Genomic DNA, 21,702 nt, shown 5'->3' with positions numbered 1-21,702 from the left:
AAAGGGGTATAAAGCCACCTGACCCCTCGTGCTGACCACAATGCAGGCAGGCCTGAGAATTAAACTCTTTAGATTTGTTTTTCCTTTGTTTGCTGTTTTCCGTAAACTGCAATAAAAGTCACTCACATGGAGAAATGCATGTTCTGCTCTCCAGAGGTGGAACAATGTACCAGTGCCCACAGACAGGAGAACTGCAGGTTCTAGCTACATGATGGCCTGATGGGTAGGAGTAAAGGGGGAGGGCATTGCCTGTGGGCAGCTGAGCTGAGTAAAAGCTATTTCATGTGTAGAATTAAAATGCACACACAGCAGATGGTGGTTCAGGTGGAACCCCCTGCACAGAAGTCAGCCACACGGAGTGACAGCAAAGATTGCTGTAATTTGCCATATGACTGTCATCATGGCCTTCTCAGCCACACCTGTGTTTACTGGGATAGGAATGCCATGCAACTGAATGATTTACACAGCGTGCTCTCCTGAATTCCCTGACAAAAGATTCCCTCGCCCTTTGCCCCCCCCCCCCCACTTATCTCCATCCCTGCTGATGAGGCATCTGTGCTAACCACACCTTGTCTTGCGGAAATATTCCAGCGGTCTCCGACGCAATGACTGAGAGCGACCTTCTTCAGAAACTGGCAGCAGCTGCAGCTAAAAAGCAGCCAGGTGTCAAACCCATCAAGGGCATTTCCAGGTGAGTTGAACCCGACCCAAGCATTATGTCAATGCTCTGCAGGTGAAAAACGCTAGCTGTTTGCATTAGGAGTGGAAGCATCAGCCCAGACGAGAAACCAATGAATCTGGAGCCATTAATAAGTGTGATTTTACTGGAAAGCAGCATGCTAGTGACAAAGGCATGGCTGGCCTTACAAACATATGGAGGTGCCATTACCTGAGGGCAACACAGCATGTGAGCTGCTCCTTCAAAGCAGGTCAGACGTTAATATTGTAATTCTTGCTTACTTTGCTAGGGAGTTTGTTGTAGACACGGCAAATTTCTGTAACACAGGGTGGCCATAGATCAGAAGTTCATGGATAGATACAGAAGGGACTAGAGGCTGAAGTTAAATCAAAGATACAGCATCACCCATATCTGGAGACATTGTTTGCATTTAGCCAGAGAACTGGAGAAGGGCAAACATAATACTTTTGATCTTTAAAAATGGGAACAAAGAGGACCCAGGGAATTACAGACCAGTCAGCCCAACTTCAACACCTGGAAAGATATTGAAACAAATGATTAAACAATCCGTTTGTAAGCACCTGGAGGATAATAGGGAAATAAGTAAAAGCCAACGTGGAGTTGTCAAGAGCAAATCCTGCTAAATCAACCTAATTTCCTTCTTTGATGGGGTTGCTGGCCTAGCAGATGGGGGGACTCAGAAGACATGGTATACTTTGATTTTAGTAAGGCTTTTGAGACTGTCCCAAATGATGATCTCATAAGAAAACTAGGGAAATGTGGTCTAGATGAAATTACTCTAAGGTGTGTGCATAACTGGTTGAAAGACTGTACTCCGAGTAGTTCTCGATGGTTTGTTGTCAAACTGGGAGGCTGTATCTAAAAGGGTCCCACAGGGGGTCTGCCCTGGGTCTGGTTCTGTTCAACATTTTCATTAATGGCTTGGATAATGGAGTGGCGAGTACACTTATAGAATCTGTGGGTGGCACCAAGAAAATTGATCTGACATCAACAAGATGAAATTCAATAAAGACAAGTGCCAAATACTTCACTTAGGAAGAAAAAACCAAGTGCAAAATGGGGAATAACTGGCTAGGTGGTAACACTGAAAAGGACCTGGGGGGATAGCGGATCACAAATTGAATATCAGTCGGGGTGCCAGAACACAGGAGGCCAAGGGGCCATGGCCCTCACACTTTTGAAAGTGGATGGGCCTGGCCCCTACCCCTTCTCTTCCCCCAGAGGCTCTGCCCCCTGGCCAGGCCAGAAGCTGGAGCCCAGCTCAGGGAAGAGTGGCCCACGGAGCCTGGGGCAGCTGTGGGGAACCACAGACCCTCCACTCGGGCCTGGGGACACGAGCCAGGGGCTGCTCTTGGGCCCCCCACCCCGGGCAGGTAGAGGAGCCCGGGTTCCCTGGCCCAGGTCCGGCTTGGCTGAGGGGTGGGACCTTGTGGGGAAAAGGAGGGACGGGGCCTCCTGGCCCCGCCACTTTTAGGAAGACTCCATCGCCACTGATATGAGACAACAGTGGGATGCTGTTGCAAACAAGGCTAATAGAAATCTGGGGTGTATTAACAAGACAAGACCTCGGAGGTAATTGTCCTGCTCTGCTCAGCACTGGGGAGGCCTCAGCTGAAGTCCTGTGCCCAGTTCTGGGCACCCCACTTTGGGAGAGATGTGGATAAAGTGGAGAGAGAGTCCAGGAAAAAGTAACAAAAAGGATTACAAGTTGAGAACCCTGTCCTATGAGGAAAGGTTAAAAACCCTGGGAATATTTAGTTTTGAGAAAAAAAGACTGAGGGGAGACCTGATAAGTCTTCCAATCTGTTAATGGCCGTTTTAAGGAGGACGGTGATGAATTGTTCTCCATGTGCACTGATGGCAGGACAAGCAGTAATCTGCTCAATCTGCAGCCAGGGAGCTTCAGGTTAGATGTTAGGAAAAACTTTCTCCCTCTGAGGGTAGCTGAGCTTTGGAACAGGCTTCTGAGGAGGTTGTGGAATCCCTGGCGTTGGAGTGTTTTAAGGACAGGTGGGACAAACGCCTGTGAGGGATGGTCCAGGTTTACTTGGTCCTGCCTCAGCACAGGGGGATGGACTCGATGGCCTCTTGAGGTCCCTTTCAGGCCTACGCTTCTATGATTACTATAACTTGTCCCCTGTTTGTTTAGGAATTTTTGACCTGCATACCAGACCTCTGCATAGGCCATGGAGACGTGGTCTGCCCATCACGGAGGGTTCTAGGTTTCTTATTTAGTCTGCGCGCTTCACGACAGGGGAGCATCTCTTAGTTCTGTGTCTCTACAGCACGTGGGGTTCTGATCCCAGACCGGAGCCCTTAGACGTTGCTGCAATGACAAATGGAATAATCCTGACGGGATTTGTATCCCTTTAGACTCCGGTCTCACCGGTGCAGGCACCCGCTCTGCTAACTACTCACTTGTTTTTATCCCATAGGGTAAAAGTTAAAGACTTTCAACCCCCGGAGATAACGCTAACATTCTTACCAGGGACTGGGCTCTTCATGGCTGTGTTAACTCGCATAACCATCACTGGGAAGAGGTGAGTGCAATCCTGCCCGGGGTGTGAGAAGGCGTCGTTCCTTTTAACCAATTCGTATTGAACTGATAATATTTGAAAACAAATACGTTCTCCCTGGGGAACCTGGGAAAAGGCACCGTGTGAGCAGATCTATTGGATAAACTATTTCCCAAGTTCCTTGAGTTAATGATCCCAGGAAGCTGATAAGGAATTAAAAACAATTATATTCAGGACAGCAAGGAATGCAACATGTTTATTTCCCATCTTCTGCAAAAATGTCCAACACCTGAAGTGCAGTGGCCGGCATGTGGCATTCTGTGCAGATGGGTTAGCCAGAGCTGAGAACATCTGGCAAACAAGGGCTTAGTTTGGGCCTGAGAGCTGCAAAGTTAAGGAAGAGAAGGGGTGGTAATGTGCAGAGGGGCCCCCCACCAGCACTTATCAAACAGACTCCGTGTGTAAGGCACACCTGGCATGCCAAAGACCACCAGGCTGGACTTGTATCTCGTACCCTCCCTGGTGCATCCAGCGTCCGTTCGGACTCCTCTGCCTGCCTTTCCAGAGGCACAGTGCATTGATCTGATGGAGAGCCGTCTCTTCCCGGGAAGCAGCTCTCACCACTCCGGCGCTTGGCATTGCCTGCCTCTCTCACCAGCTCAGCATGCATGGGCTCGTGTGGCTATAGCGTTAGCTCTACGTCCCTAGCCAAAGGGTAAATTCAAGGTTTCCATAAAATCAGGTAGCCAGAAGATGAGCAAGAAGCAGGAGAGTTTTAAGGAGTTTTATTGCCATGAGATAAATAAACAGTCCCGAGCAGCGCTAGACATGTCGTCTTAGACTCAATGCACATGGACTCTAGGGCAGTGATTTCTTAACCGTTTCCCTAAGGCAACTCCCTGGGACCACCCCAGAAGCCCCCCCTCCCTTTAGCAAGCTGGAAAGGTCAGGATGAGCAGCCCTACATTAAGGCATCAGAAGGAGGAGATCAGCTGGCATGGACCCTGAACCAATCCGTTCCCTTCTGGATGCTAGCTGATCTCCCTGCAGGATGCTGCAAGTAAAGAATTCACCAGGAGGTAACTGAAGTTTGCTCTGTGCAGCTTTATAGGTGCAAATATGGAAATCACAGTGGTTGCGAACATGACCGCCAAGAACAAACTGTCGCAGGATGACTTGGGTTGCCCCAAATTCAGCGTTGGCGACTGCCAGATTTCTCTCGTTAGTATTAAAACCAACCTTCCCAGCAGGTGAGTGCCCGAGATTTAGCCTCTGCTGTGGAGGACAATGCTCACTAGATTTGCCACTATTTGTAATACTTAACACTTATAACCATAAGGGCACGTCCCCAGCTCAGTGCTGGCAGAGTGAAAATCAGAGCACCAAGTGCTAGAGGAAAAGAGCAACGGCCTTGTGCTGGCCCCCCGGTACTGGAGTGAATTTCACCCACAGACAACTGACTGAATTTCCATGCGGTATCCATCTATGTGCACTGAAATGATCTCCAGGATGACGGAGCTTCTGCTAGGAATGGGAACCTTTTAGCATTGTTTAAAGCCAGCACCAAACACTTCTGATTAGTTTGCCACCTGGATTCTTCTGGAGCTGATCCTCTGACCTTTTGCTTTGCAGCAACTGTTGTCATTTTGAATCTCTTTATTTACTCTGTTGATTTCTTTCTTTACCACCTTTGCCCAGCATGCTGCCCAAACTTGTGAATAAGTTCCTGGTTACCACCCTTCAAAAAGTCTTGCCAGACATGGTAAGTCTGTTCGTGTAATTCATCCACTAACCATTGTTCCTCCAGAGAATAACTGCCCAGGGGTGGTGGTCAGTAAACAATTCTTGTACTGTTTGTATTTGAAGTAGGACACTTTTGGGTAACAGTAAATGTGCTCTAGTATTTGTCTGTTTCTGGTACCACCTGCAATGTGCTGGGGTCTGTACGAATATAAATGAAGACACAGTTCTTGTCCCAAAGAGCTTGTCATCTCAGACAGAGTGACACAGACACAACATTTGCCTACAGTGGTCACAATGGTGAATGACCATGTCTCGACAACCCTTCAATGTTTAGGGACTTGCTTACACACACGCTTGCAGCTGTTTAACTGGAGGTGTGTTATTGACCGATGATAGCATGTCTACACTGCCAACTGGAGTTGGGATTGCAGCTCGGGTAGACATGCCCTTGCTAGCACAGCTGCAAACAGCCGTGTAGATGCAGCAGTGCAAGCTCTCCAGGGACCCTGGGTACATACTCGCATTGCTGACATGTGCCACCACGTTTACACTCCTATCTTTTGCCGATGCACTACGCTGTGTGAACACTCATACTTCAGTTTAAATCAGGCTTCTTTCAGTTCAGCTTAAATTGATTCGAAACACATTTAAGCTAAATCGGAGTGAGTGTCCACACAGAGCGTTACACTGGTTTGCCTAAAGTGCTTCCGTTAAACCAGAGGAAGTTTGTGTGTAGATGGATCCTAAATAAACCACGGCTGGTCCCTGTCTGAGACCTGTCTCCTCGGTGTGGAGAACTTTGATTTTGTTGGGACTGAACTGGAAGGAATGGCAGCTAATCTGTACTCCAGGGGTGAGCTACTTGCCCCTGCTCTGGCCCCTTGCAGCATGGAAAAGGGCCAGCGTGGCATAAAGGGGTCTCAAAAGCCCTGCCTGCAACCACCTTGGGGAGGATCCCCCCCAGTGCATGCATTGCACACGCAGTCATAAGGCTGTCCCCCCAGGACCCTTGCACAAACCCAGGTGGGGAGGGGTGTGTGGCACAGCATGCAGGGTTCTATTGATTGTGGGCATAGGGCAATTTGGGGAGGCTGCTGTAACTTAGACAGCCCCCCCCGGACTCTCCAGGCCCCGAAACAGCCCCGGATTGGGAGGGCAGAAAGGTGCATAAAGCCACCACAACCTCCAACCCCCCGGGCTGTGAGTTCTGTGCTGTGCCCCTTAGCGTACGTGTACACAGCAAGCAGCGAGTCTCAGAGCCCAGGGTTCGCAGACTTGGGCTCGTGCTGCGGCGCTAAACATTGCTGCGCGGCGTAGGTGTTCTGGGGAGGCGCTTCGGAGCCCAAGCTCCCGCTTGAGCCGCCGCGTCTACCCTGCTGGTTTTAGTGCTGGAGTGTGAGCCCAAGCCCGTAGACCAGGCTCTGAGCTGCGTGATGCCCGTCGCACAACGTAATGCAAAGCTTCGACTTTGCCCTGGGTGTAGATCGGGCAGGAGCTCCACTGGAGTGACCCCACTGGGACACTGCTGGAAGTTAGAGGAGAATCTGGCCCCGCACTGATGAATCCAAAAGCTTCGCAGTAGGAAAAGTGCCTGGCTCTGGGTCTTGTTACTGCTTGTGCCTCACTGGAGTTTTGTTTCTCCTCTCACCTTGTAGCTGTGTCCAGCAGTGGATGCTGTGCTTACCCTCGTGAACCAAAAGTTCACCACCCTGGTTTGTAAGTTGTGGCTTCATCTTGTCCTCTTCTCAGTAGCTCCCAGAACACGGAGCAAACCCAAGGACGATGCCTTCGTTCAAGGCCAGAGCGGGCAGGCCAAGGAGTGCTGCTGCAGGCACAGTCGCTGTCCTTTCACTCATGGGAGCTCCGGGGCTGCTCTGTCAGGGCACCCCCGGAACAAGGCCTGGTCCCACAAAGGGAATGGGGTGGAGGGTGGTCACACAATTGTTGCCTTGCACATCTCCCACAATCGCTGCACTATCAGGGCTCAGTTCAAGAAAGCAGCCCTCTCCAGTACATCACTGAAACAGGTGCTTAGCATTGAGTAGTGCTTTAGTCCCCTTGGGGACTTAAGGATGTGCTTAACTTTGAGCATGTGCTTAAGTGCTTTCCTGAAGTGGTGCCTAAGGAGACAACTCATTGCTCTTCAAGGCACATAGAGATAGTTGGGTATTAAGGGTCCTCTCGAGAACAAATCCCCAGTCCTCTCCTGGTCTATTTCACTCTCTCTAGGGCTGGCTAGTGCAGAGGGATCTGTATTGGGTTTTGCTCAGGGTTTCAGATGGAGCCTTCCAGGCCACCAGAACCATTGCAGGGGTGGCAAAAGGGTCTGTGGGGAAACTGATGGAGAGAACTCCAAAGAGCATGCGTGGGCTGCTTTACAGAGCCCAGGTGACAGGCCTTGTTCATGTGGGCAGAGAGCAACAGGGAAATCCCATCGGGAGCCCCGGATTGTACCAGGCCCAAGCATTCGGCAGCAGTGAGGGCAGAGGCACTCAAGTCACTGCCTTCCTGTGTAACTGGTTGGCTAACATCGTCGGGAGGGCACCCTGCTCTGCTTCCATCGGGCGTCCCATTTCGTCTGGTTTGCAGCACTTAGAGCGTTTGCTGCTGTTTAAATGGCTTCTCGCTTTTTCTCTGCAGCCCCGAGCTCAGTCGGTGCCGCTGGAAGCATCCGCTATGCTTTGCTGAGCCCGCCGGTGACGAGAGAAGATTTCATAGAACTGGATTTAAATGTAAGCCCCACTGCTGGGCTGGGTGTGAGGGGCTGCGGGGGGCTCAGGGACCTTTCTTCTCATAGGTGCTGCCTGGGCCCCTGTAGCCTTAAGCAGGGGGCTGCGTGGACGAGGAAGCGGCTCAATCTCGGGCCCCAGTTGCCAGTGTTCTATACATAAAATCCTAGAACAAGGCAAAGAGAGTCCGCCAGTGGCCTGTGTATTGTCCAAACGCAAACCCTCTGGATCGCGGCGCCCCTCTCTGGAAATGGCCGAATGTCTCTCTTTACCTCTCCTTTCAGACCACGGTCCTGCACGAGGGCGGAGATCTCATTGACCTTCCCACCGACCCCCAAGCTCTTATCTCCCTGCCGCCGAAAATGGACTCCGCTACCCAGCTGGCCCTGTCAGTGAATTTCCTGAGTGCCGAGCTAACTCTCCTACAAACATCCCTCAACCTTGACGTCACGGAGACCACAGTGAGCAATTCAAAGTGGGGGCTTTTCCTTTGGGGCTAATGACGAAACCTAAACACCTATTCAGGCAAGATCCATAGCTGTTTATCATTCCCCTGCAGTGACCCTGCAGCTGGAGTCACGAGCGTCAAGTCCCAACTCCTGTAATATCTTGGAGCAGGAAAGAAATTTACTCCATGAGAGAAATTCAGAAACTCATGATCTACCATCCACCTGGATGCTACAGCAAAGCTGCCAAATGGAGCAGCTGCAGATTTCCCTTGTATAATGGAATCTCTAGGTGGCATTAGGTACAAACCTGGCTTACTAGTTTAATGCCACTTACCCCGAGTTCCCCCCAGCAGCGTGTGGGTGTTGGAGCCAGGATGCCAGGCGGTGGAGGAAAAGAGCTTGTTGCATGGTGACAATGCTGGGCCCCAGAATGGCTTGTGGGGGCCGTTCCAGCTGATGCTGCTCTAACTTGATCAGGGGCCAAAGCAGCCCCTGGCTGTACCCAGGGGGTGAGGAAGAAGAAAGATGGTAGAAACCTACCTGTGCCCTCTTTCCAATGCACCTGAGGCTGTGGCCCATTGATTTCAGTTTTCCTATATAATCGTTGCCTATTTTGCTTTGCTCTCCCATCCTTTTTAATGTGAGCCTATCGTCTCACTGCCTCTTAACATTTTATTGGCAGATTCTTGGGCTTCCTCCATTAACGACGACAACACTTGGAGCCTTGATCCCCATGGTTGGTGAACTTTATTTATTTATCCCATTGGCCTCTGAGGCATCTCAGGGTTCCTGCAGGGTGACCAGACAGCAAGTGTGAAAAATCGGGACAGGGGTGGGGGGTAATAGGAGCCCATATAAGAAAAAGCCCCAAAAATTGGGACTGTCCCTATAAAATCGGGACACCTGGTCACCCTAGTTTCTGTGGAAGCAGACAGCATGGTGCCTCCTCCACCAGGATCCTCTGCTTTGGATCTTTCCCCAAACCCAGCATTGCTTTCTCTTCGTTTTATCAACAAGACAGATCATGGGTGTTGGGTAACATGATGAATTGTCTCACCAGGTTTAACTTAGATCCAGGTATTTTTGAGAGCCCGGTTTTTCAGAATTGTGGATACATTTGCCTGCATATTAGTGTGACTGCATGTGCCATGATAATGACAGTGGCTTCATATAGTCAGCTAAGCGCCTAGCTGGTTACTGGTGCATGCAGTCACCATTGGGCTAATTGCATGTGCAAATGAAGCATGCACATTTCTGCAAATCTGGGCAAAAATGAATGAGTTTGGTGCTCACAGAAGTTGAGGGACTGGTACTAGTGGTTCTTCCAGGCTTTATCCCAAGAGTGGCTGAGCGCATGTAGTTCCACTGCCTTTGGAGGGAGTCACAGGTGCTCAACGCCTCGCAGGATACGCCTCAAAATTGCAGGGGAGAAGAATAAAGAAAACCAGCTGTTGTACCAGCTAATTGATCAAGGAGGGGGGGTGTTTATTATGTAAGAGGAGGAGGTTTGGCTTGCCCAAGGAACACAGAAGCGTCAGGGAATGCCAGTGAAAGGGACGTGTACCATTCTCAGATCAACACACAATTCAATGCCAGTGGGATGCTTTTCTCAGGAGACCATTTTCCGGGTAACCTGGAAGTTTGATGGGCTTGCGGGTGCTGGTCTCCCGAGCCTTTGTTGAGGCTGATCAGAGAGGGGGCTGGGTGGGCCGGTTGCTTTATCATCTCGGCATTTGGAATCTCGCCAGCTCTCGGAGTCGTTGCCTCCGTCTCAGCCGATGGTTATTGAAATCCGAATAACTCAACGGCCCGTGCTCACCATGCAGCAGGACAAAGGCCTCGTGCATCTCTTCGGCACCGCGGAGTTCCTCACGTCGCAGCCCGACGCTGCTCGGGAGTCCCTCTTCGTCCTCAACATTGTACGTTGAAATGATCGGTTAGGGGCTGCTCTAGGGAGAGCTAGAGCGTCCCCAGCCTGCCCCCAACACACCCTCCTAGATGGGAGGCAGGAAGCCGGGCCCTGCTTAGCATCCCCTGGGCATTCCTCTGTGTTCTGTGGGGCAGCTGGAAGCCCCCTTCGCGTCGCTAAAATGGCTCAATGGAGACTGACGCTGGGCCAAAGGTCTGGCTCCATGCCCACATGCTGCCATGCAGGACTGAACCCACTTCCGGTGCTGACTCGGTTTTCTCATTGCAGCATATCAATTTGGGGACCCAATTCTCTCTTCAAGAAGAGAAGCTGCGGATCTCCTTGGCTCTGGACAGGTCAGACGTTCGCTAGTCTCATTCCATTGTTTCTTACCGTTGAGTGTGATATTTCCTGACCGTTGAAAAGGCCAGGTACAGAGAAACCATGCCCGGGTATTGCTAGGGTGCCAGGAGGGGTCGCTGGGTAGAGTCCCAGTAGGACGAATTAGGTAGAGGGAACGGTGCTGAGCCCCCGAGGGGCAGCAGGATGGGCTGGGGCCACATAGTCTTGATCATTTTAAGTGTTCGCAACCCCCGGTTCTGAGGTGTATGAACTGTGAATAAGATGAAATGTGCAGAATTTTGATCTTGATTAGGGCCAGTCGCATCCGTAGTTACAATAAAGAAAAGTATTGTGTGCGGACATGGAGAATGGACAGAGCAAGGTGGGTCAGTCAGCTGTGGTGAGCCCTGGAGCCGAGGAGTTAAAAGACCCATGAGGAAATCGGACTGACAAGTGAACAAAAGGAAATCCGCTTCTCTTCCTTCCAGGAGGCTTCTGATAAAATTATCAATTAGAAAATACCCTTACAGCTGGGACCCATCCAGAGACAAGGAAAGCCAATCCAGCACCTGTTGGGAGAGTTGAGGGGGGTCGATTGGGAATTTTTCAACATTTTTTTGGTTGGAAAACTCCAGTTGGTCAAAATGGAAGCATTTTGAAAAGTTTTGACAAATTTTTCGATTAAAGAATTTTGAAAAAAGTTTCAAAATTGTCAAAAAAAAAATTTGTCGGACATTATCAGAATGAAAAATTCTCATTTCCTGGTTCAAAATGATTTTTTGCTTAGAAATTTAAGCTAACTATAGTTAAAAAACAAAGCAAAAAACCCCCACCATAAACAGACACACCCTCGTCAAAATCGAAACAAAATATTTCATTTGAATTTTTGCCCAGCGTCTTTGGTTTATGAAAAATTTTAAGATTTTGATTTTTTCCTCCCAATTTAGGACAGGAAAATTGTTCAAAATCTTGACAATTTTTGTGGGACAGGAAAAGAATTTCCTGCCCAGCTCTAGGTCGGGGAAGGGAGAACAGTGGTTCTGTGAGTTAATGGGGAGGTTCGTTCATCTCTATACATATCTTTCTGGTAAAGAGAAGGTCAGCTTTTCCTTTTGCTTACACCGGTGTAAAACAGTGGAGTCAGTGCAGAGATAAAGCCCAAGCTCTGTCAGACGTCTGACCCTTGTAGTGAGTGGAGACGTTGATCCAGGGCAGCAAGTCAAACGAAGAGGCTGGAGGGAGGAAAGGGGGCTGGATTGCGGGAAATGCTGCCAGCGTAAGGCAAAACAAGAAGTGGAGAGGAGATGACAATGCCTATTTCCTTTCTCTGCAGCTTGTATGAAATGGCCTTGGCGGCTTCGTCCATCGGCACGTTCGCTGTGAGTTCAGTGGAGTGTGTGATACTCGGCACAAGCAAATGCTGAAGAATAATTGTATCTATGAATCTGAGTGTTGACGTGTTGGTCTAAAATGTCTAGCCCTGGAGTTCATTCCTGGGAACCCAGTTGGATTTCTTGTATTCCTAGTAATAGTTTTATTTCAAAAATCAATGTGCTATAATCCCCTAAATCAAAATGTTATTACAAGTAAGAAGTTCTAGTGACAAATTAATTGGAGAACTCACCACCTCTTTTGCCAGGAAGTATTAGCAATCTGGAACGATCGCTGTGAGTTAATGCACTCACTTTAATTCCTGGAAGACTTTTGGTCAATAAATAACCATCCCCAACGCTTGCAACAATGCTGCAATGAAAATCTGTTCTGCATTAACAGTGTGTGCATTGAAGGTTCAAGGTTCCTCACTCACTCCAATCCCACTTTCATTATCGAGACGGAGGGGCTGTTGATGTCCAGGGTTTGTACTTACATAACATAAAAGCCTGTGAAGGACAGGAGACAATTACAGCAAGGCTCTTAGGGCTCTCGGTTTGTCCGAGGTGATCTATTTGGCCTCAGAGGGAGATAATTTGCACTGCGCTCTGATTCTCGGTCACTAGCTGACCTGTGGAAGAGTCATGAGTCATTGCCAAAGGAAATACTACAACTGGTGGTAAAATGGGGGGCGGGGGGGAAATGGTCATTTTCCTTTGAGATTTTGAATTTTTCAAATTTTTCCATCCGGCTCTTGAAACAACAAGCAATTTGCCTGAATTCGGGGCCATTGTAACTGGACGTCTGCACCGGTGAAATCAGAGCCAATATAAAGTGACTGGGGTGGAAGCTGCTTGTGGCAGGATTAGTAGATCACTTCTCTCTTTTCAGGAGTTGCTGGTGAAGGGATTTTTGGTGAATATTATTGAAGCTGCGTATGTGCCAGCAATCAATGGTAAGGCAATGAGATGGTTTCATTTTGTAAACTGTTTATCCTTCTCAGAGAACATGACGACCAGTACTTTCTTTAGACTGAAATAACCTTTTCTGACAGTGGCATGGACTAACTGACCTAGCAAAGCCTTTCCAACTTGAACTTTCACGAGTCGGTGAATAACTGTGCCCAGTAAAATTGCAGACACAGCCATTTTGCACATGCAGAACTTGCATTTGGGCATTCAGAACAGGTAATGTGTGTATGTTCTCATGCTCATTTGCATGTGCAGTTGCTCATGGAAACCTGAGGTCTATGCATGCAAAACAGATGCACCACAGGTGAATTTTTGGAAGCTCCTTGAATATGGTACCTGCTGACAAAATAAAAACTAGGTCCCATGGGAAACTGGAGATCATTTTCATACATTCAGTACGTTTTGGAAATCTCCAAACCCCAGTGGGCTCATCTGACCTTAGCTTTCCTTAGGTTTGCTGATCACAAAATACACAGAAGACCCAGTCTAGCTATTGGGCGTTAGATCGATATTTGGAATGGAAAATGTGCCATCGGAATAATAGAATAGTCCTCCTTGGTGTACACAAAAAATCTTCTAGGCATTTTTAACAGAAGTTGGGAAGCTGCAGGAGACTAGGGGAGAAGTGACCAGAGCACTGCTAGTGTCTTCAACTGCCCAAGGCAGTTCTCATCCTGGTTTCTGTTTGCTCATTTTAGGGGCACTGCAAGAAGGGATTCCTCTGCCTCACCTGCTAGGCATTAAATATGCAAATGCTGATATTAGCATGTCTGAGGTAAGTGTATGGAGACTTACTTGCCACATGCTTTTCTGTAAATTGCATGGTCTGTGCTGGTAGTCAGCACGTAGGGATCTAAGCGCTGAACTAGCTGGCGACTAATATTTGTGACATGTTTTACTTCTGTCAGAATGCTCTTGTGCTGAATGTAAAAGCCACATCAAGCTGATCCAGGAGGCGTCACTACACTATTCACCACCACTGGAAAGAGTCAGCGAGACGGAGAACAGCAAGTCTGGTGTCCCCGGAAGCATGTCTTCCTCTTTTTATTTGTAACATTTTGATTCAATATTTTGGCTTTAAAGAACTAACATTAAAAAGGCAACACCACTCCCGGTAACTGGCGTATGCTGGGCTCTGCCTGTAGCGGAATCAAAGGGCTGCTCCTTTGCTTGAATATAATTAATCTCTGTAATTTTCTCAGTGACGTTTTGTTACAGCTTGTAGCCTTCACGGGAGTTTAGAACAGCAGTGCACTGTGGGCAGTGGTGTTTCACATTTCATGTGCCGTTGCGATAAAAGATTCTAGTTTCTTTCTCTGCATTCTTGGTGTTTCCTCTTTTCAGAAGGTTTTACCGGCTGTGTCTGGCTGCAGAGTCCAGGACTGTGAGGAACTAAAGCGTGCTAGGCAGGAGGACACTGAGCAGATGTCGCCACACAACGTTGCCAGTGCTCTCCAACCCCTTCCGGTCCTGAGCCTGCCTTGAGCAGACTCCCATTTATGCAACGTGGTGCTGAAATATGCTCTGGAGTTACAAACGAACTGGTTCCGATATATCCCGAACCCAACCACGACTGGATCTGGCACCACTAGAGCCCATCCAGATCTGGATCTGACCTGGGCCAATCTCTAAAATGCGCTGAAGCGGAAAAGTGAATCTGAGCATCCCCAAATGTTAGGGAAGTTTGGATTTGGGTCTGATTACAGTTTTGAACTCCACAGCCTGGACCCCTCTCTAACATGACCCAGGTCTCTCAATGGAACATCTAACAAAGGAAAGGAAACATGTATTTTTCTTACTCTATAAAAACAGTTTTGCAAGTTCACTGGGTTGTTATGAACCTCTGAGTGTGCAGCGCTCTGCAGCTGGTCAGCGCACACACTGTCCATGGCAACGACTGTCTACGCAGGGATATTTCAAGAGAGCAAATGGAACATTGATTCCCTTCATTTTAGTTAGGTAGGTGCCTGGGAACAAATGACCAGCAGCTGCACTGCGTGCAGATGTGGTCGCCCCGTCTCAAAAAAAGAGATATTGGATTGGAAAAGGTTCCGAAAAGGGCAACAAAAATGATGAGGGGTATGGAACGGCTGCTGTATGAGAAGAGATTAATAAGCCTGGGACTTTTCAGCTTGGAAAAGAGATGACTAAGGGGGGGGATATGATAGAGGTCTTTAAAATCATGACTGGTGTGGAGAAAGTAAATATGGAAGTGTTATTTACCTTCTTATACCACAAGAACTAGGGGTCACCAAATGAAATTAATAGGCAGCAGGTTTAAAACAAACAAAAAAGTATTTCTTCACACAACACACAGTCAACCTGTGGAACTCCTTGCCAGAGGATGTTGTGAAGGCCAAGACTATAACAGGGTTAAAAAAAGAACTAGATAAATTCATGGAGGATAGGTCCATCAATGGCTATTAGCCAGGATGAGCAGGGATGGTGTCCCTAGCCTCTGTTTGACTGAAGCTAGGAGTGGGCAGCAGGGGATGGATCACTTGGTGATTCCCTGTTCTGTTCATTCCCTCTGGGGCATCTGGCATTGGCCGTGGTTGGCAGACAGGATACTGGGCTAGATGGACCTTTGGTTTGACCCAGTCTGGCTGCTCTTATGAATGTAGTTGAATCTCATTCCTACAGTTGCCTTCTAGGACCCTATGGGTCCTGACATCCTGCCAGGCTGGGCTATGATTGTGCCATGTGTGACAGCTGGGAGTGCTGAATTTATGGGCTGCCCAGCATGCTAGAGGCTTGCGATACTTATGATACTAAAAGCAAGAGAAGACATAGTGGGACTGGGACAATATGGCAGCAAACTCCAGGGACTCTTGACTGCTGGTAAATACGGGGCACCATGCACTTAGATCAAAGGAAAAGGTTTGGTGGCCATTTAATGAAAGCGATCAATGGTATGGCTTCTTTCACTGCCACTGGGTCAGAAAGCAGGGCACGAAAGCTCCATAAGAGGAAACTGATTCTTGGCCGAAAAGGTGCCCTATTGTGTTCAGTTAACTCTTGTCCTGGCAAATAGGGGCAGCTCTTCCCCTTTCTCCATCACCATGGGAGCTGAGCACAGTTGGAGGCGTAGGCTGGAGATCACCTTAGCCATGCCTCATGGCTGTATTGTACAGACCGCGCTCACCTCGTAACTGCCTTGCCCCACTCCATGGGATACCAAGTACGTCTGAATTTCAAGTGGTGTCGTCGTTTTCTCCTGCACAGCGGTGATGATGTGTCTAAGTGCCAGTGATGAAATGTGATAGAAACTGCCAGTCACTGCTGGGGGCCCCTGGTTAGATGTGACTGGCTCAGACTCAATCAGTGTGGGAATTACTGAGCACTTTTTGGTCAGTCCCAGCTTGGGGGGCATCTGGTTTGTCATGTACGTCGGTACCAGATCTGGACTGGTCCCATAGCTTGCGCATACACACCATACGGTCCCCTAATGCTCTGCCAGGTACAGCCGAGATTCCTGTAAATAAGATGATGTACATACACTGCACCTAGTGGCTGAACAGTAGAATACAGTTTAAAGTTCCAGAAGTTGCCAAACACAAGTTGGACTCTCACAACAGAAGGGTTCTTCCCAACTCACTCACTCCCCAGCTGAATGTTCAGCTTGCCTGATACCTTCTCCTTTTGCACTGAGCCTCTATGAGGTCTGCTTCCAGAGTCAGCACAAACGTGCTACTTCTCAAGGTCATATTTGTTTATTATTTTCTCACATGTTCAGTACATTTCCCACTATCCCATAAAACTCTTCCCTTGTCACACTGGCAGTCCGTATTTTTTTTTTTTTTTAACCCAGCCATTTTGCACAAGAAATCGTTTTGGAAAAGTTGGTCCCTGTATTGTCTGTGTTAGCAAAATCAGCAATAAAGAAGCCATTTAACTTATGTGGACAGGACTGTACTGCTGCTCACGGCTCCCTTAATCATTTGTAGTCATTAATTTGGATTTTGGGTGCACAATGCTATGGTCCAATCTCTTAAATGCATTCCACACCTTGGCATATAGAGGTACAGTAAACATCATGGCTCTCTTTATGGGGCTTTTTAGCAGCGCATATGGTATCAAAACATTCAGAATTCTCTAACAAGAGGGCGTTCCAAGAGTGCAAATATCTTTGCATTTAGCAAACATAATCTCTGGGCTTCTGCTTTCACAGTAAAAAGGCTTTCAAAAATTGCAGACCCTTTTGCATTTGCAGACATCGTTCATCTGGGATCTGCTGTTGAATTACAAGATTAATTCTGAAATGGTCTCTACATATGTTTACAAGCAACTGTCCACCAAAATATCCAGGGTGAAATTTGATAAGCAAAAATTATGTTTTGTTTGCTGCTTTCACAGTTCAAAGATTGCAAACACTTTGGTAGATGTCATTCATCAGGTAGCTAGTGGAGATTTAAGGCTAACTTTGAAAAGGGCTTTGCACTTGTTTTCAAGATGGCGTCCCTAGAAAAGTCTATAAAAGCCAGCCATGAAAACCAATGATCTTTCCATGCCTATAATACCAAACACAGAAAGCATTCACTTTGTAATGCTGACAGGAAATTGTCCTCAGCAAAAAATTCTAATCAAAGAAAAGAGCAGCCAGACGCTGCAGAGATGTTTCCCTGTGAGAGATGTTTTTTGTACCTTCTCTCCTCATTGCTTAGCAAACATTCTTTTCAATTTCAAGAAAAAATGAAGATCTTCATTCTCACTCCTTCGGCAGCTGATGAGAACCAAGCTTGAATTCTGATGGAAGAAAAAAAAAATCAAAATAACTTTCCATGTTCTCGCAGGGAAAACCCCAATCAAATGGCAAATCCCAGGTGGTGTCTATTTGATTTCCCACCAAACGCTCTTTGCAGGCCCCAAACCTTCGTTTTTGGCAATTATGATAATGCCACTAGGTGTGTGGTGTAAGGGCTATTGGAAGCTGACTTGGGGGAGTATGCATGACTCTGGTCCTGCATCACCCACTGGTACTGCACGTAGACCATGAATAGGTCTCTGTTTCCAGACACAAGTTGGAGAAGCCTATGAGCAGCTCTAACTTGCATTGGCTGCTAATGGCCCCTAGGGGCTAAAAGCACAGCTGGAGATTAGCACAGTATAAGGGCACCCCAGCCCACATCTCCTTCCCTCTGGCAGCAGGGATGGGATGGGGATGGACAGAGAGGCTGCCACTTGTATAAGCATGATCCCAGTGGTGCCGCATAGAGCAGCCAAGGTGTCTGATTCTTTTAGGTCAGGGTAAAAGGTTTTTTCCGCACTGTGTTGAGCTCAGTGACACAGGAATATCCAAAAATCCTGCAGGCCAGATTCTGCTCTAAGTCACATTGATATAAACCCAGATTGCTCAGCTGACACCAGTGGCGTTACCACAATTGCTGCATTTGGAATCTGGCCCTGGGAGTCTATTTTCCCATCACTATGCATGTTAATGGAGTCACTTCAATAAATAAATGGAGATATCCTATCTCCTAGAATTGGAAGGGACCTTGAAAGGTCATCGAGTCCAGCCCCCTGCCTTCACTAGCAGGACCAAGTACTGATTTTGCCCCAGATCCCTAAGTGGCCCCCTTAAGGATTGAACTCAGAACCCTGGGTTTAGGAGGCCAATGCTCAAACCACTGAGCTATCCCTCCTCCAACAGGAGACACACACATGGGGCCCTTTAGGCTGAAGGAGACAGATAACTGGACTCCATAACATCTTAATTCTCCCATCACCTGATTTCAATTGTTTTTCTCTCATACACATTTGCAATACCAGTTTCCTTCTCCCTAGTCCCCAGATCTCTCTAAGGCCTGGTCTACACTGGAAAACTAAGTCAGCGTAACGGTCACTCAGGGGTGTGAAAAATCCACCCCTCTGAGCAGCGTAGTTAAGATGCCCAAGTCCCTGTGTAGACAGCGCTAAGTCACCGGAAGAATTCTTCCATCAGCCTAGCTACTGCTTCTCGGGGAGTGGATTCCCTACGCCGATGGGAGAACCTGTCCTGTTGGCATAGGTACTGTCTACTCCAAAGTGGTGCAGCTGTGCTACTGTAGCATTTCAAGTGTAGACAAGCCTTAGTCTCCTCTTAGGTATGTTATCTGCTTTCCACTTAAGATTGCGCAGTGATTACTGGCACCAAAATCATATTCTATTCACCCCGTTCTTCTCCTTTTGAACTAGTCTCATCTCCTCCAGTTTCATCTCTATTCCTTTCTTCCTACAATAATTTAATTTCTTAATCGTTGTGTCTTGCGAGTTACTTTTATGAAAGTACCTTAGAACTGGTCTCAATGTGATTCTTTTTAGGAAAATCCCCTTCAATTTGCACAACATATGTAATGCCATTATGGTGCCCTTAAAACAGGCACAGGACGTCCATTGATATCTCTATTTGACTACAGCTGACAGGAAGCCAACTTCTGAGCATGAATGAAAGGTCACTAATGAGCAGCGGCTCTTTGTCATGGAAAGGTGTCCCATTATTACACAGTCCGGTCTTCTTGATTAATCCCAGTGACATTTACTGGAGCTGTGCTTATGCTGATTTCATGCTTATTATTTTCATTCACTCAAAGTTTGATGTGACTCAGATGAGCTGATAGCACAACACTCCTTTATCAACACACACTTATATCCCATTACATGTCATGTTCTAGCCAGCAATGAAACCCGTTGTTCTTTTGAGGTTAGTGAGTGATTAAGTTGCTGGGACAATGGCAGCATTATAAGTACCTTGGCACCTCTCCTATGCTGACTTTGGCTGCTAGATAAGATCTTTAAAGCTGGAAGTAGTGTGAGACAAAAGCCATCTCAGCTAATCCTCTGGGGACACGTCTTTCCGTCAGAAGTTTAAACAAAGTGTTAAATCTGAGCAGGTGCTTTTCTGGTGGGTCCCGCATTGTGCCTCACAGGTGCAGAGAATCCCATTGGGAAGTCTCTCTAATGGTAATGAGTGGTTCATTCACAACTAATCACGTGTCCCACCAATCCCCCTTTGCCTGCAGGGACTGCTCTATCGGTGCATCCCTGGGACCCTCTCTCCCAGGTGGATGGCTCATGCACCTGGCTGGCCACAGAGCACTGTCCCAAATGGAAAAGGCACCTCCGCTTTATGCCACAAGCTGGCCCTAAGTGCATCGTGTATGGTCACTCAGTGACTCAACAGAGACAAGACCTCATGGGTACTGCTTAATGTGCTAACTAGGGCAGGAAACATGCACACCGTGCAGTGGGTGAGTTATAATTTATTGTGGTGCCAGCACCAGGCCAGAAAAATCAGTGGCTACGGCCTAGGATCCTCCTGACTTCTGGACCTTGAGCCCTATATTAACTCACATGGCTTCCTCTTTCGCTTGGCTGGTCAGTGCTGTGTCCATCATACAGATTTTTCTTGAGTGGTAACAGCTAATTTAGACACCATTTGTGTAGTTGGAATTATGTTTTCCCACGTGCATTACTTTGCACTTATCAGTATTGAATTCCATCTGCCATTTTGTTTACAAGCAAAATCTTCTGGCTGAAAACCAAAAATTTTAAATTGGAAATGATGCTGCAAATGTCTCATGGGAGTTATAGTTCAAGTGCCTCACACCTTCATTCTTCTGTGTGTGCTGGGCTTCATTTCCAATGATACACCATAGTCTCTCCCTTGCTAAGCCACCACAGTGCATGCTGGGAGCCCCTGGTTGTGATGCATCATGGGAGATGTAGTCTAGCTGGAGAACCCAGCCTGTAGAGGTGGATGGGGGCATGAGGTACCCGAACTACAAATCTCAAAATGAATTTTTTTGGTATTTGGCTGAAAACTGAAAAGGTTTTTGTTTTCAGGTGGTCAGGTTTTCTTATAAGTTGAAATTTTCCGAGGAAAGCAGACACTTTTTTTTCTCACCCCCACCTCATTTAATGAAAGACCCACATAGCCATCAAAAACTGTTTTTATGGGAAGATTTTCAACCAGCCCTACATACCAATCCCAGTTTTACTACTCAGTTGAGCAGCAAGGCAGAAAACTCACTGCACTAGACTAGCAAAGAGGCAAGGACCTTTTAGATCAACCTTTATGGATTAGCACCCTGGAATGCCGAACTAAATGCTGGCCAGAAACCAGGATGTGCATTTGATACATGTTGCTCAATAATTTACCTAACTTTTCACATCTATAAGGAAATATTTGCACTGGAAGACATCAGAGATCACACCTTATTGTTAAACCCAAACAATTAGCCTGACTTTTTCTCAGTCATGTCATTTTCCTCATTCCAGTTACAGATTTTTTTGTATATAAGGGCTGCCAGTTGCAGGTCAGCTGCAGAGAAGGAGGACAACTCTTGAGACCTTTCTTAGTGACCAAGAGCTTGCGAAGGTAAGACCAAAACTACTCTCTGAAGAGCATTCTCTTAGATCAAGCCTGGACGAAAGCAAATCCACCATTACAGACAGAGCGGGGCGGAGAGATTGCTGCTCTTCATGGATTTTGAAGCACAGATGTAGGCTTGCTGCATGTCGATGAGAATTCTTGGAGTATTATTTCAAGGCTTTCATAAATAATAATAATTAAAATCATCCCTTGAGTAGCTCCATAAACCAGGTGCACTTAGACCCAAGGTGAAGTTGACCCTTAATTTTTATCTTGATGCTTTTTGCTCTGTGTTGTTATATTTCCATTTAAATGTGTTGATACAATGGGAACAATGAAGTTCATTCTGGTTCTCGAGACGATACTAATTCTAGTTGTGTCCCCCATTTAAGTATAGGGACTGTATGGCTGGAGCTGGTAATATCTCTAAAACCAAAAAAAGTTTGACGTGTTCCTGTTGCACTTTTCTTTAACGTAGTCTTTGAAAAACGACACTAACACTTTTAGACACTTCATGCTTTTATCCGAGGCTTGTGTTTAATAAGGGTTTGCACTCCTTCCTAGCTGACTCTTCAGTGAAACCTGTGTTTATGCCATCCCAGTAATGTTCATGACATGTTGT

The 21,702-nt window shown here is 47.3% G+C and overlaps 1 protein-coding gene across 1 annotated transcript; it reads left to right on the top strand.

Annotated features, from left to right (window-relative positions):
- The first annotated feature begins 605 nt into the window (after window positions 1-605).
- BPIFB6 (BPI fold containing family B member 6) lies at window positions 606-10,418 on the top strand. Its single transcript, XM_065414687.1, has 9 exons — window positions 606-691; window positions 3,136-3,240; window positions 4,320-4,466; window positions 4,915-4,978; window positions 6,615-6,675; window positions 7,600-7,691; window positions 7,973-8,149; window positions 9,886-10,056; window positions 10,335-10,418. Exons 1-9 carry the CDS (start codon window positions 606-608, stop codon window positions 10,416-10,418), a joined length of 987 nt encoding a protein of 328 aa, XP_065270759.1.
- The last annotated feature ends 11,284 nt before the right edge of the window (window positions 10,419-21,702 follow it).

Source organism: Emys orbicularis, chromosome 12, assembly GCF_028017835.1.
Source record: "Emys orbicularis isolate rEmyOrb1 chromosome 12, rEmyOrb1.hap1, whole genome shotgun sequence".
Lineage (NCBI taxonomy): Eukaryota > Metazoa > Chordata > Testudines > Emydidae > Emys > Emys orbicularis.
Note: the sequence above shows the minus strand (reverse complement) of the source record. Positions and strands in the feature narration are given on the sequence as shown.